The 15,569-nt window shown below is 34.8% G+C and overlaps 1 protein-coding gene across 1 annotated transcript in view; it reads right to left on the bottom strand.

Annotated features, from left to right (window-relative positions):
* LOC150086010 (A disintegrin and metalloproteinase with thrombospondin motifs like) overlaps nt 1-15,569 on the bottom strand; it is a 63,094-nt gene that overhangs the window by 38,420 nt on the left and 9,105 nt on the right. Inside the window, exons 2-3 of the mRNA XM_090374770.1 lie at nt 6,238-6,309; nt 3,825-3,967 (exon numbers count right to left, since the gene is read on the bottom strand). Coding sequence (XP_090230896.1) covers nt 3,825-3,967; nt 6,238-6,309 — 215 coding nt within the window. The remainder of the gene's footprint in view (nt 1-3,824; nt 3,968-6,237; nt 6,310-15,569) is intronic.

Genomic DNA, 15,569 nt, shown 5'->3' with positions numbered 1-15,569 from the left:
TAGACAACGTTTTCATTATTTCCTAAGTTTTAGGCCAAGCCAGGGTACTAGAAACTTTTTTCAGCTACCATAACGCTCTCTATTTGAGATACTACACTAACGACAATTCGTGTCATCCTGAGTGCCCAGCACTCAATAGCTGACCAATTTATTTACATTTTACTTATTTTTCTATATATACTTGAATAATAAATTTATACTTAATAAACTGTGTTAATATATTAAATTTGTTGTTCTTATTCCAAAAACATTACTATGAAAGTAACTATCAGGGAAAAAAAATTTTTAGAGTACTTTTCATATCCTTTTAATTTTTAATTTTTCCTGATAGCAAAGAATGAGTACAGGCACCTATTTTTTTACAAAAAAAGCACTGGTCTTCACCATAGGAGAAGACTATGTAACAATAGTCTTCTCCTATGGTGAAGCGTTACTTATTCAAGGTAGTGCAATATCATGGTAATTTGTTATGAAGGTATTCACAATATGAGATATACTTAATGATGCCAATTCATAATTACTTAAGTAGTTGACTGCATACAGAAATGATGCAATTGAACTAACTTGTATGCTAGTTAACTCCCTACATAACCTGAGGCTTTAGCCCTAAACTATTCTGTAATATTATTATTAGCTACATGGTGCAAGGAAGCGTAAGGCTTATGCTGCAACAGCCAAAAAAAAAAAAAAAATATTTCTGAATTACTCTGAGAGAGAATCCAAGCTCAGGACCCTGGGTGTGCCAAGCCCATACTCACCAGATGTGTGTCCCTATCACAGTAACATCAATGTCAATATTGATGTTACTGTGATAGTAGCATCAATTACCCTTGTTCCAAAAGGTAACAAAAATACACTATTTTGTTAATAAAATATTAACAAAACTAACAATTTTTTTTTTTTTTTTGTTAGCGCATTGGCTTCTGTGGCTATTATGCACCTCCCAAGGTTTTGCATTGCTCTGGTCCATGCCCGAGGCGGGATTCAAACCCGCGACCTTTGGGTTGCTAAGCAGGCACTTTACCCACCCGGCTAGCCCGGTCGGCACTAACAAAAATCCATTCTAGATTTCACGTATCTTCTGCTCTCTTTAAAAAATCAGTAATCTGGGTTTGTTTGCTTTTACTTGATAAATCTTTGTGAATTTCATTATATGGAACTAAGCATTTTTGAAGCTCCCTTTTGAACTTTGGGCTCCTTTCATTCAAGAATCTGCATTCAAAAAATAAGATTCTAATTGCTCGGCTAACTTTATGCCTTCCTGTATGCTTTTTAGTGTAAAATTTGGAAGTTTAGAATTTTCATCGGCACTCTCATCATCTGAATTGATTTGATTTTATTTCCGATGCCATTTGCACCAAATCTGCTATGCTGGCCTCTTTTCTACCAGTAATTCTTGAATGTCTTCAGTAATCATATCTTTTTTATTTTTTTAGGAGCATCAGCGACTAAGGCCATATTACACTGTATATATTGTTTACGACTTGCGTGGTTCGATTTTCTATTTTGCTGGATGAAAAATGCAAGTTTCTGGGAGAAAAAACCATGCTACCCTCGCCCGACTAACTCAGCCACGTTGCGAAAAAGATCCATAAAAATTCCTCCTTTCATCGACGGGATTTGATCTCAGGTCTTTTACAGCCGGTGTAGGGAGGTGGGTGATTCTATCAAATGTACTACCCACGAAAGCCACAGTAGTCATATCATCAAAACCTTCCCCTCCTACCGACGTAGCAAGAACTACTATCGCACCGATTCCGTTTTCTGCCCATTCAATCATATTTCCTGAATGAACTGACCTGACCATACATTCTTCCACACGCATTTAATGTTGACAGTTTTACTTCTTTTAGTAATAAAGCTACGATTCTGATAAAGTCCACAATTGAGAAATGTTTCCATGCCTCCATTACTTCAATAGATTCGGAATTAATTTTTTTCCAAATTCCATCGTAATGATTTTCTGATGTAATGAGTTTTAAAGATGGATATAATGCCTTTATCTAACGGCTGAATGAAAGAAGTATTAACCCAGTACAACTGTGGCGGTAGGAACATAACTTCGTGCCTCCATAGCCAGGTGGGAAGGAGCAGCAGTGTGTAGCACGCTTCTCGATTAGACCTGGGTTCGAGCCCGTCACCACCAAATACGGAGGATGCGGAAAGGTCAGGGAATGACCACCGCATATCATGAAGCAATATGGCCTTAGTTGCTAATGCTCCTGAAAACCAAATAACAACAAATAACAACAAAACAGGAACATAACTTCAACATTTAGATGACTTAAATTTTTTGGATGGCCTAGTGTGCTTTCTAATAGTAATAAAACTTTGAAATCTAAGTATTTCCACAAGTTCAACAAGTACAAGTTGAATAGTACAGAATGTAACATGGGGATTTCCCAACAAAATAAAATACAGGGATTTCTCAATATTTTTTTTAATTTTTTATTATTTTTTTTTAAATAGCAAGTCAACAGCGGGGATTCAAAAAGAGTGGACATGTTGAAAAATTACATCCAACAAATAGCATGGTTTCTCCTGCACAAAAGCCAAAAAATACCATTATGCAAGGTTTACAGAAATTCTCTAACCATGTTAGAGTGAAACCATGTTTTATAAGTACTGTGTTGTGCGAGGATTGCTGAAATTTATCAATCGTGTTGTAGAAGTACCAGGTTATACAGGGGTTGCCTGTATACTCAAGTACTGTTTTTACCTTTGATCTTTATCACTGAATTAATATGGCTATAAAAATAAAATAAGCATAGTTTACTTCTTGCATACTTTAAGCAAAGGCATTTGCACTCATATAACTGTAATTAACTTGCATATACGACATTAAAAATAATGGTATCCTATGTATCTATCTGTTGAAGTGCAATGGCTTCACCATGGTCCCCATAATGCAACAAATTATTTGTGAAAACAATACAGACTACTTGCACTGGTAAAGAAATCTAATACTTCCATACTTGAAACAGTTAAAAATTGTATTTTACCAGTAGAAAAGTGCAGTTGCAATACTGTTAGTGAAGGTTGCCTGTGTACTTCTAATTTTAATCTGAGTTATCATTTTTAGGAAAGTGTTGGAAGTGTTGGAAAATGACACTAAAAAACAGTTTCACTTTTCCATAAAATTTACTACTGTAATTATTTATCTTAAAAATGGCTATAATATTAATTATCAGCAAAAAAATTTATTTACAAATAATCTCATGCAACTTATAAAAGGTGGCATATGAAAATCCACATACTCTGCTGCACTTCAGGTTTAAAAAAAAATCGTTACCATTATGACTATAATATTTTAATGTTACAAAAGGCATTTTATTGGACAGAAAAAAAAAAAAAATCAGTGAGGAATATTCAACACTTCCAGTGCATATGTAAACAGCAACCCTTGCTCAAGAATTAGTGTCCAATGTAGGGAACAATGAGAGTGGTGAAGAACGCTATGTGAAATTTTAAGATAAAGATTTCACTGCAGCAATGGCCAACTAGAAAGAAATTAATGTAAACTGCTTTAGTCATTGTTCAATTTGTATTTGTATATACTGTTGTATTCATTATGCCACAGATATTAAATGGTGTAAAAAGTGTGGCCCACTTATGGGTCATGTACAATAACCCATTTGTGACATATGGCATCCCCTCCCTTACACCCCCTCTCTCCCCTTCCCCCCCAAAAAACAGTTCACTGTAGTCTGATTAGTTATTTATTTTTTTATATTCATTTATTAGTTGTGTTAGTATAAAAACAACAGAAACTATTGCATGTTATTATTTATATTTACTTTTTTCTTGGAAAGCAACCAACTTACCCAGTCATCAAAATGCCAACATCAAACTTTAGATTTCTAATATTTTGGGTGGTGTACTTTGCAAAGTCCTTAAGGCAGAGTGCAGCATTCAGATGGTTTTCACAATATAAATTGTCAGTGATATAAGGTTCCACTGTGACATCCTATAAAAATAAATGTATTAAATAAGGTACAAAACTATCGCAACTGTTACTGTAGTGGGAACCTGTGAAATTTATGGACCCAGTACAGCCTATAAATCCCCCCACAACAGAGGTTGTTTACTGTTAAGTTTGGTTTCCAAGCAGACCTTTTTCCTACCAAACTAAACTCCACAACTAGGCCCCAGGAAATTGTCTTGTTAACTCATATATGGTGTTATTTTTATCTTAAGAGCATAAAATTTAAGGGATTAATTCCTTTTTATAAGCAAATGTGTAGCAAAATATTTTTTTCTTTTGTTTCAGATGTGCATTGAAGAGTGGCAATGGAATCTGAGTTTAGAAAAAAAAAATCACATAGGTGTTTCTTGAAACTAAATAATTTTTCTATGGTGTGGAAAACACATAGAAAAGTCTAATCAAATACAGTCTTTTTCCACAGTGAGTACAAAAAACAAAAATTCTATTCACTGGCTAGCCACAAGAGTAAAAAAAAAACTATTACTAGTGGCACCCTACATCAACTTCATGAATATGATCTCCCTTTCTGGGAGATCATGTTCTTGACTTATTTATTAAAAATTAATATTAGTATTAATAGTGGAAAATGATGCAAGAAAGTAAGCTTATATAGCATCAGTCAAAAAAAAAATGAAGCAACACTTCCCATGCCACCTGTCTATCCCCACCAACAGTTTGTCTGGTTCTTCCTTGAATTCATTCAAGCTGTCTAACACCAGATGGAAGTTTGCTCCAACAATCAACCCCTTGTTGCTTCATCTGCTAATAAAAATGTTCAAGTTCAGTAGCCACTAAACAGGCAGTGACCGGTGTTTTCATACAGGAAATATCAAAAAAAAAAAAAAAAAGAATTAAGAGCAGACGGTAAAGTTTTCATTAAAGCAGATTATAACAGAGTCAATCATCATTTGACATCAATTCAGTGGAAACAGCTGAATTTTCTAAGGGATATACATGCTAAATGGAAAATGTTTCAGAAAATAATTCTTGACACTACACACCATTTTGTACCTGCAAGAAGATGTAGCCCAACCAAAACAGATGACAAAAGGATTAATCAGAAAAGAAGGCTGAGTGGGATATCAATAGATTATCAAGAAACCCTCCCTATTCAATACAGAATGTACAAAATACTTTGTGATCAGTTACTGGTGGAGGGGTAGTGAAACAGACTAAGGCAAGACTATGTAATGGATTTGATAAAAATATCCAAGAAAGACAGTTTACAATTCTTTGAATATGTGAACACTAAAAGGAAAGGAAATGAACCATACTGGCCAAGTGCAGGGGTTTTTAGCCAACACTGGGACAGGGTTGGATGAGGATTATACTCAGGAGATAATAATATATCTCTTCATTCATAGTGAATTATGAAATAAGTTGGAATAGGATGGGGCAACTCTGGTATTTTTCACTACCACCTCTTCCTTGTAGCAAATTAAAGACCACTCCTTAATTATAAGTGATGCTCAACACTTGGCATATGTACTCTATTTGGCAAATCACACCTCTAAAATTAAGACATTCATCAAAATGCCAAAAATGACACTTTTAGAATATTAGAATCCAATGTTATGCTTATAAAAGCTAAGCTAACCTCAAGCCACATATTGACACTATCAGAGCCATGTCAGGACTTAAATGCTGGCCCTTCCTTCCTAAACGTGGAGCAGTTTCTGTATTCATTTTGTCACCCAACCCTCTCAAAAATTTAAAGGTCGTGCTCATTTGACTGCTCCTGAGTACAAGCACTTAGATGTGGCCACCTCTATTAACATACCCCTGAGAACTATCTTTGTGTAGTGGCATGTGATTTGCTCCTGAGAATAGTGACACATAACAAGGATAAGTTTGAGAACTACTCGCTTGTATCATTGTGTCTGTGTGTGTACCATCAATAATATTGCATAATAATCTGCTTTGCCTCCTTTTATGAATATTATTGCACATTCAATTATTTTTGAAAGTCTCACACACACACACACACACACACACACACACACACACACACACACACACACACACACACACACACACACACACACACACACACAATATTATATGTAGTGGAGATATAGATTTGGGAATTCTGTGTAAGTAGCACACTTTAAAGTGGTATAGGATGCTGTATTCTCCATCATATTAACATTAAATGGCACTTTTCAGAATTTCTCCTTTGCATTTTGCATTGTAGTAATGCAGATATGAAAAAATAAAAATAAATGAAATAAAAAAATGAGGTGCTACCTTACCTTATTCATTAATACTGCAGTCAGTACTATCTTGATAATGGGCTCAACAAGGGATGCAAAACGAATATTTACCTAAAAGAGCATAAAAATTGAATAATTTTATATTGTAAGTGTAATTTTTATGTAATGCCTGGATAACATATACAGGAACTCCCCAACTCACATAATACTCAACTTACAGAAATTCGACTTTACATAAGTTTTTTCCAGCTGGTGCAAACTTAAAAAATTGTGGAAATATCATAATCTGAATCCAATAACACTTTTTTTTTTTTTTATATAATTCATTCCAAATCTTGGAAGTTGAAAATTTTGCTGTATTACTAAGCTATTTTTCTTTCTAAAAGGTCATATTTATAATGGAAATTGCACTACCCTTTCACCATTATCATATGTTCCCATTATAAGAATCAATTTTGAATGCCTTTGTGATATTTTTCTAAAACACATTTCTGGAGGTCACGACCAAAAAACAATTTGCCCTTTCCAGTTTATTGGGCTTTTCTGTTAGTGCACCTAATTATAAACGGGTAGTAAACTCGATCTTACTGCATTTGCAATAATACCGATAACTGCAATTGTGTGGGTTTTTACACTATTATGGTGAAATGTGTTCCCCTTCACTGAAATCTTCATTCATATAAAAATAAATTTTCAGAATCTTCTCTTCATTCCTATTTACTTACTACAAAGGTGAAGGGAAAGGGACCGATGGAAAGTGCAAGTGCTGGCAGTGCCAGGAAACGAAACAAAATTGATTTAGAAATGAAGATGAAAATAATTAAGAAGTATGAAGCAGGACAAAGTTTGTCATCTATTGCAAGGGAATTAGGTCTCGCTGTTTCAACAGTGAATACTATTTTAAAGGACAGTGCACGTATAAAAGAACATGTCAAAGGATCAACGCACTTAAGATCAACGGTGATCACAGCGTTCAGGTGCTATATCGAAGATGGAACAGCTGTTAATAATATGGATGGAAAATTTGATTCAGAAGTGAGTGCCACTGAGTCTAATGACCATTCAAGCAAAAGCAACAAGTATTTATAAAGATATTAAGGATAAGTACGGCGAACCCCAAGTCAAGTTCATGGCAAGCAACGGATGGTTTAATAGGTTCAAGTATCGGCGCTGGTTTCCACAACATTAAATTATGTGGTGAAGTTACCAGTGCCGATTCTGCAGCTGCAGAGAAATTTTGTGATGTTTTGGAAAAAATTATTGATGAAGGCGGCTATTCAACATAGCAAATTTTTAACGTTGACGAGACTGCTCTGTGTTGGAAAAAAATGCCGGATCGAACATACATTGCCAAAGAGAAAAAGACAATGCCAGGTTTCAAGGCTTCAAAAGATAGAGCCACGCTCTTGCTTGGGGCTAATACAGCGGGAGATTACAGATTAATGCCACTGCTTGTGTACCATTCTGGAAATCCTCATGCATTTAAGGGCATCAAAGCCACCCTACCTGTGCATTTTCAATTGAACCAGAGAGCTTGGATAACAATATCTCTCTTTGAGGATTGGTTTAAATGCTGCTTCATTCCTGAGGTTGAAAAATATTGTAAAGACAACGACATTCCTTTCAAGATTTTGCTTCTATTAGATAATGTTCCTGGACATCCTATGCATCTAGATGATTTCAATTCGAAAGTGAGAGTTATAGTAACCAAACACGATTTCACTCATCCAACCAATGGAAGAGGGTGTTATTTCGAATTTAAAAGCATACTATTTACGCACAACATGTGCTCAGGCATTGTCTGCAGTAGACGATGAGAAAAATTTTACGTTAAGAGACTTTTGGAAATCTTACAATAATTACCACACTATCTTAAACATTAATAAGGCCTGGGCAGAAATTACTAAAAGTTGTTTAAATGGTGCATGGAAGAAAATATGCCCACAGCACGTAAAAGGCTTAAAGGATTTGAAAAAGAAGAATTATATGAAGAGGTTACAGATAAGATTGTAAAGGTTGCAGAGCTACTTCAGTTGGAGGTTGATGCCAAAGATGTGGAGGAGTTAATAGAGGAAGAAGAGAAGGAATTATCTAACGAAGAACTTATTGACTTGCAGGCAGCAATAGTGAAAGAAGAAAATGCTGATGAAGCTTAAGATGAACCAAATGAGCAGCCGAGATGCTTCATCACCAAAGAGATGGCAAAGGCATTTCGTGAAATTGCATCGGCAATGGCGAGGTTTGAGAAGATGGATCCTGACAGCGAACAATTCTTAAAAGTTAACAGAGAGGTGAATGATATGCTTGCTTGCTACAAAGAAATCTACGATGAAAAGAAAAAAGCCACTGTCCAGTCATCCATTAATATGTTCTTTCATAAGGTTGAGCGGCCGACTCCTTCTAAATCTCCATGGCCCTCAACCTCTGCAGCAGCATACCTATCAGCTGAAGACGTCAATTCTGGCAACGATGCTCAAGAGGTAAAACTTACTGATGTTATGTCTGTCTCCTCTCTTTTTTTGTAATTTTATAATTTTGAAATTTTTTTTAAATTGCACTTTTGTAATTTTTCCTTCGAATGAGATCACAAATTGAATATATAGAATAAATAATTCTATTTACATGTTCGTCGAACATTTCTTTTTTGATTCAATCAATTCAGCAAACACAATTGCAAGTGCTGCACAAGCATGGAGGAAATTACCCAACTTATGCAGTGTTCCGCGGAACACAACCCTTACGTAAAGTCGGGAAGTTCCTGTATATAAAACTAAAACATATTTGCTCTTTGTATTTTCTGTATATATGGTGTTAGAATAAATTCAGTTCTACATTAGACTACTAGCTATCTTGTGCGGTGCTGCAAAGAAGTAGATGAATATTCACTTGTATTTATTCATTTGGTCTAAATGTTATCTGATAAATTAGGTAAAGAGGTAGGAGGGTCTATTTCTATATGAGGTGCTATACATCAGGTTTCTGTACATAAATTAAAAAACTGTTTTATCTACAAGTTATTTCATGGCATCTTCTATGAAGTAATCACCTTAAACAGTGTTAGTGGCAAAACAGGAATTTTTCTAGCAGGGATAAGGGGGTGATTGTCCCCTTGTAAAAGGCAATGGTCAGGCCACACCTTGAGTACTGTATACAGGTCTGGAGGCTTCATTTTAGGAAATACGTCAAGTTGCTGGAATGAGTACAGAGAAGGGTAATGACATTGGTGAGTGGAACAAAGGGTTGGTGTTACCAAGAAAGGCTTAAATTCTGAAAATTGCAGCTTCTGGAGACTAGGCACCTGCGAGGTGATCTAATTGAGGCATATAAGGCCTTGAATGGATTGAGCAAGCCCAATGCTGGGATTCTTCCTCTTGCTCAGATTACTCACCTGAGGGGGCATAAATTCAAATGGAGGAAAGACAATTGTAGAATAGATGTGTGGAAATTCACCTTTAGCCAGCGGGTGGTTGATTGCTGGAACAAACTTCCATCTGTTGTAGTGGAGGTTAGTAACTTAAATAAGTTCAAGGTAGAACTAGAAAAACATTTGGAGTGAATGGATGGGTGAAATGGGAAGGGAGTTTTATTTTATTTATTTATTTATTTTTTTTTTGGCTGATGCTATATAAGATTTCTTTCTTGCATCATATGCCTCTACTAATGCTAACTGCCATGTCTGCCATAATGCTAACTGCTATACTGCTATGTTACAACTGGAGCTACATAGGTGTTTATGGCTTTAATTGTGTTCCCTCTGTTCAATTTTGCTTTCAGTAGGCTTCTGAGTCTCTGATGATATTTTTCGGTCAGGCACTGTTTGATTTCCTTGTGCTCTAACTGCTGAGCCTGCATCATCCCTAGATATTTGTAGGTCTCTCCTTTTGTCATAGCTTCGATCTCTTTACCAGTCAGCAGCTGTAGTTTCGGCTGAATAATTTTCCCTGGTGCAGTGCATGGGTCTTGCATTTGTCTAGACCAAATTCCATCCTGATGTCCTTCTGAATTCTTCGGTGATCAGGAGTAGTTGCTAGAGTTGCTTCTTGGTTGCCACGTAAAGCTGGATGTCATCCATGTACATCAGGTGGGTTGGGTGTACAGGTTCTTTCTTCCTTCTATCTATATCATACTTGCTGCCGTTAAGCATGGTAGATAGTGGGTTGAGTACTAGACAGTTATTATTATTATTAGCCTTATGGTGCAAGGAAGCCTGAAGCTTATGCTGCACCAGCCAAAAAAAAAAAAAAATTCCCCGAGTTACCCTGAGTGAGAGAGAGACAGAAGTAAAGGATTCACCAAGAAAGAGAAGAATGATGATATCCAGCTCAGGACCCTGGGTGTGCCAAGCCCATACTCACAAAATGTGAGCCCTTGATTACTGCATAAAAGAAGAAATTACGAGTTTTTTTTTTGTAATATTTTTTAAAAGTTTTTTATTTTTTATAATATTTTCATTCTAATGTTGGGCAATCAATTTAGGATATAAACAAATTAATATTTAGAAGCATTTATGTGCAAAATTCATTTTTATAAAATATTAAAATTCAATACACAAATTTGCTCAACATAATCAGCCCCTAACAGAAAACCTGCTATGCTAAGCAAGCACACATTCAGTAAATTTGTCCCCGAGAGGGTTAAAAGTAATGCTACAAGTCACTGATAAAAACATTATCTTGTAGTTTTTTATACATGCCAGTTGAAAAATTTGTCATTTAAAGAGTTTACGTACAACCTTTTACATAACATAACAGACATCTGTAATTATATTAGTGATTTTCTATTCTAGACACATTTTACCTGGCCAAATACCCAACCATAGGTAAATGGAAAGCTATGTATCTTGAACTCCAAATGAGTGCAGCATGTTTCAAGTTGGAGATGAGTTTAATATTCAGTAACACACTGTAAACATGCCTGTATAAATCATGTGCCACTTATATATTTCTTTATTTAATTTTATTTTTCGCTAGAGCAAAAATAAGCATTGAATGCACCAATACTGATTATTGCTAGCTTCAAGAAAAAAGATAGCAACAATCTGTGTTAATTAATAAGAGTGATATTTCACTCTTATTAATTCAAGGGATAAAAGAACATTTATTGTCAAACATTTAAATCAATTTAAAATAATATTCAATACGAATACAAGGATAATAGTGAATATTATTTTATTTATTTTAAATTATATAGGTTTACTTACTGCATTCACAAAGACTGACACATAATTAACCAATGCTTCATAATCTGCAAAGTGAGATGAATGGATAAAATCAGACACCACTAGAAGCTCTATTGTCAAGGATGAAGAGTTGGCAGATTTGACAATTTGATTGATTTTCATGCTTAAGTTATTTTCTAGTAAAAATTAAATATAGTTACATAAATTTTTTACTTCAAAAAAATAAAATTATTTCACATGACATCCAAAATATTTTATCTATCAAAAGCACATTGTAGCTTATAAAAATGAATCATTTATGGGGTCTTTAACTTGGCTGAATTTTCTAGTAGTTTATTTTCTCACTAGGTGACTGTTGAATTGTAATTAATTTTGGAAGATTTTTTTCTCCAGTGAATACAGTTAGAAAAGTTTTATATTTTTATTTTTTAAATTTTGCATTTATTTAGCTCTTACTGAAAGAAACATTTCACAGCATAAGGTCTGCTCTTATTTTTTGAAGAAAATTTCCAAAGGGTTTAAATATTTAGCTGAAAGAAATAGCATTCTGAGATGAGATACACTGGGGAGCATACATTATTTACCAACAACAAACTTTGTTCATCTCTGACCATTGTTATTCTGAAAAAGTTGTACCATGTATTTTTTAATGGATAACTAAAATACTGTATTATAGAATGGTGATTAATTCTTTCTGAATTTCTGACACATTATAATATTAAAATCAATTCAATTTCAGCAATAGCATATTAACACAGCTTATATTTACTGAAATACAATAAAAATGTATTTTTTCAATCCATGTTTTTGAACAAACTAAGTTTGTGTTTTTGTACAGTGTCATGTACCATTGCTCAGTAAATAGCTGGATGATTGTTGAGTTGTTCATAATGTGACTAAATACTTTACTGTTCAAAAAAGATGGATCTAATGAAAATCCCATTCTGATATTAATAGACAATCATTCTAGCCATACTGAAGTTCAATAAAATATAATTAAAGTGAGATATGGCTATAATAATTGGACTTTACTTTCTTTGGTCTACTAAAGACTACTATCAATAATGTGATATTTTAATGAAATACTGCATTTACAAGGTGATCATGCCATCTGATATAGCTTCCTAATTTCATGAAGCATAGTGAAATGTAGGCATAGCCATGGGCAGACTTCCAGGGCCAACAGAAAATTTCAGTCATCTACTACTAGCCATGACAGAATTGATTCAGATGGGACCAAAATTGTTGGGGGCTGCCAGGGCCAACACCTGCCAGCCAGGAGATTGGAACAACCTCTGGGCAAGCCAAGTAAGATATGCAACTTCCCAGGTGAAAACACAAACCACAGAATGCATAGAAAATGTAAGAGAAAGTTTAAGTAATAGAGATAACTATATTTCATTGCCGGTACACCTCGCAGCATACTCAGTGATATGTTTCATAAAGGAAATACATTGTCACCATGTTGTGTCCACAAATGTTTTTCCTAATACTTACATTCCTCTCAAAATTCCAATTTTTTCACTGTAGCATATGGGGAAAGAAGTTTTTTGAAACTAAAATTTATAAAAACTTCATACAATCAAAAATACCAAGAACATGTTAATAACTTGGTTATTTTTCAATTGAAAATGATGAAGCCAACAAAAATTGAACTATAGTGATTTTATAACCACCACTATATTAAGTACACAGCTCACAAGATTTATTTATAAGTTATAAATTATTATAATTATTATAAATATCTATGAGGATGTTTATACTTACCAGTATTAAAGTTTTAAGTTGATACTTCAATATTTTTTTTGAATAATATGAATTCTGCTACAGCCCTTGGCTACTACTAAAAATTCCATTTATGCTCATTTTAAACTAAATTTTTGGCAAAGAGTGAACAAAGCAATACTCAATTACAAGTGATAATTAGTGAGGGGAAACAGGATAACCTAAGTCTGACATAAACTGTTTTGTAGCTACCAGTAGGACCAGCTGTCAGCATGCCACCTTTGAACCCTATGAGGCTGTGTCCACAGAAATTTATCCACTTAAGAAAAAACTGAAAGAGCTTTTGGTAAGTGAGATGCAGCCTTTGAATTCAGAAACTATATTTAAAAATGGTCGTAGTTGTAGATAACTTACTAACGCTAAAAATCTAAAGTAATGATACCTCTTCCAATAGGTAATATGACTGATTTACCAGAATTCATCTCCTGGAACAAGAAAAATATTTTTTGGGAAATTATATACCTCTGACTGGGGTTAATGGGAATTAATGCTTTAGTTATGACTAGACTCTGCATAACTGGATAATGTGAATCTTTTGTTATTACTAGAAACTTTGTTAAAACTTAAAAACATTTTCAGTTGAGATTTGTAATTTTGAACACCTCTTTAAAAAGTTCCACCAATTCAATTTGTGAAAACTGGTTGCATATTCAGATATTAGGGAAAAAAAAGAAAGAAAATGTGAGGGAAAAAAAAAAAAAAAAAAAGGAGAGAGTTCCTCTGCTAGTTTATTTATTGCCTATTGACTGTGATACCAGAATCAGTATTCAGGTTCAGTTCCCTAATTAAGCATTCTGCCAATATGCAGGCATTGTGTATCACATGTGTAGATTGCATACATTCAGTGGCTAATATCTATTTTATTCAGGAACAACCCTACTTCCTCTAACTGAGATTCACTTACTTCAGCTGGATTTTTTTTAGGTAAACAGCGTATACCTTCTGGTTTTTGAAAGACTTGAAAAAAACAAATATTATTAAAATATTTAACATTATAACATTCATTAGCATTAGTAGAGGCATATGATGCAAGAAAGCAAGCTTATGCATCATCAGCAAAAAAAAAAAAAAAAAAAAATCCATTTCACCTCTCCATTCATTCAAAATACCTGTCCAGCTGAGCCTTAAATTTATTTAGGCTATCAACTTCCACAACAAGGGATGGAAGTCTGTTCCACCAACCAACTACCCGCTGGCTAAAGGCAAATTTCCGCACATTTATCCTACATCTGTCTTTCCTCAATCTGAATTTATGCCCTCTCAGGTGATTATTCTGAGCAAGAGGAAGAATCCCATCGGCATTAAGCATGCTCAATCCATTCAAGGCTTTATACACTTCTATCAGATCACCTCACCTGTGCCTAGTCTCCAGACACTGTAATTTGCAAAACTTAAGCCTTTCTTCGTAAGAGCAACCCTTTGTTCCATTCACTAATCTTGTTGCCCTTCTCTGTACTCATTCCAGCAGCTCTACATCCTTCTTGAAATGAGGCCTCCAGACCTGTATACAGTACTCAAGGTGTGGCCTGACCATTGCCTTATACAAGGGAATAATCACCTCCTTATCCCTGCTAGAAACATTCCTGTATATCATTGACAAGACACCATGAGCCACTCTTGCAGCCCATCTGCACTGCTCAGAGAACTTCATATCTGTTTGCACAATTACCCCCAGGTCCTTTTCATTCTCTACCACTGTCAGTGTAGTACCACAAAGTTGATACATTGCTCTGGGGTTGCTGTTTCCCATATGAAGTACTTTACATTTGTCAATGTTAAACTTCATTTGCCACCTCTCAGCCCATCTGCTCAACCTTTCCAGATCCTGTTGCAGCAGCATAGCATCAGTGGTGTCCTTAACAACCCAATTCATAGAGTATACCTTCTGCTAATTTTAAGACTACAGCACTGGGGCTTTAGTTATTCATCCAACATAAGACAGACAAATATAGAGCTATTCAAATAAGTGAAGTTGTTTTGCTACTCAATGCACTATAAAAAGTTTTTGAAGACTAAATTCTCAAGGCATAATATGTTATGGGTTGAAATTAGCTACATAATATCAGTGTAAATACACCATAGTTTACCCATAAGTTTAACTACGTATGTAGTGTAACAGCATCGTTTAGATTTTATCTCATATTGTGGCTACCTTCACAACAAGATACGAGGTATTGCACTACTTCAAATAAATAATGCCTCTCTAGCAGAGGAGACTACTGTTATTTATTCTCAGTGGGCATCACCACCACCACCACCCAGATGCGATGCATTTCGGAACTTGTTGGCTCACTCATCAGTGGGTGGACAGGTACCCTGGTAATGCAGACATGCTATCACAATTGCGAAGTTAATTCCACAATATGAGAGATGCCAAATGGTGAAGAAAATGATAATATTTTGAATT

Source organism: Mastigoproctus giganteus, chromosome 5, assembly GCF_048544385.1.
Source record: "Mastigoproctus giganteus isolate SK-2022 chromosome 5, ASM4854438v1, whole genome shotgun sequence".
NCBI classification, from domain to species: Eukaryota; Metazoa; Arthropoda; class Arachnida; order Uropygi; family Thelyphonidae; genus Mastigoproctus; species Mastigoproctus giganteus.
Note: the sequence above shows the minus strand (reverse complement) of the source record. Positions and strands in the feature narration are given on the sequence as shown.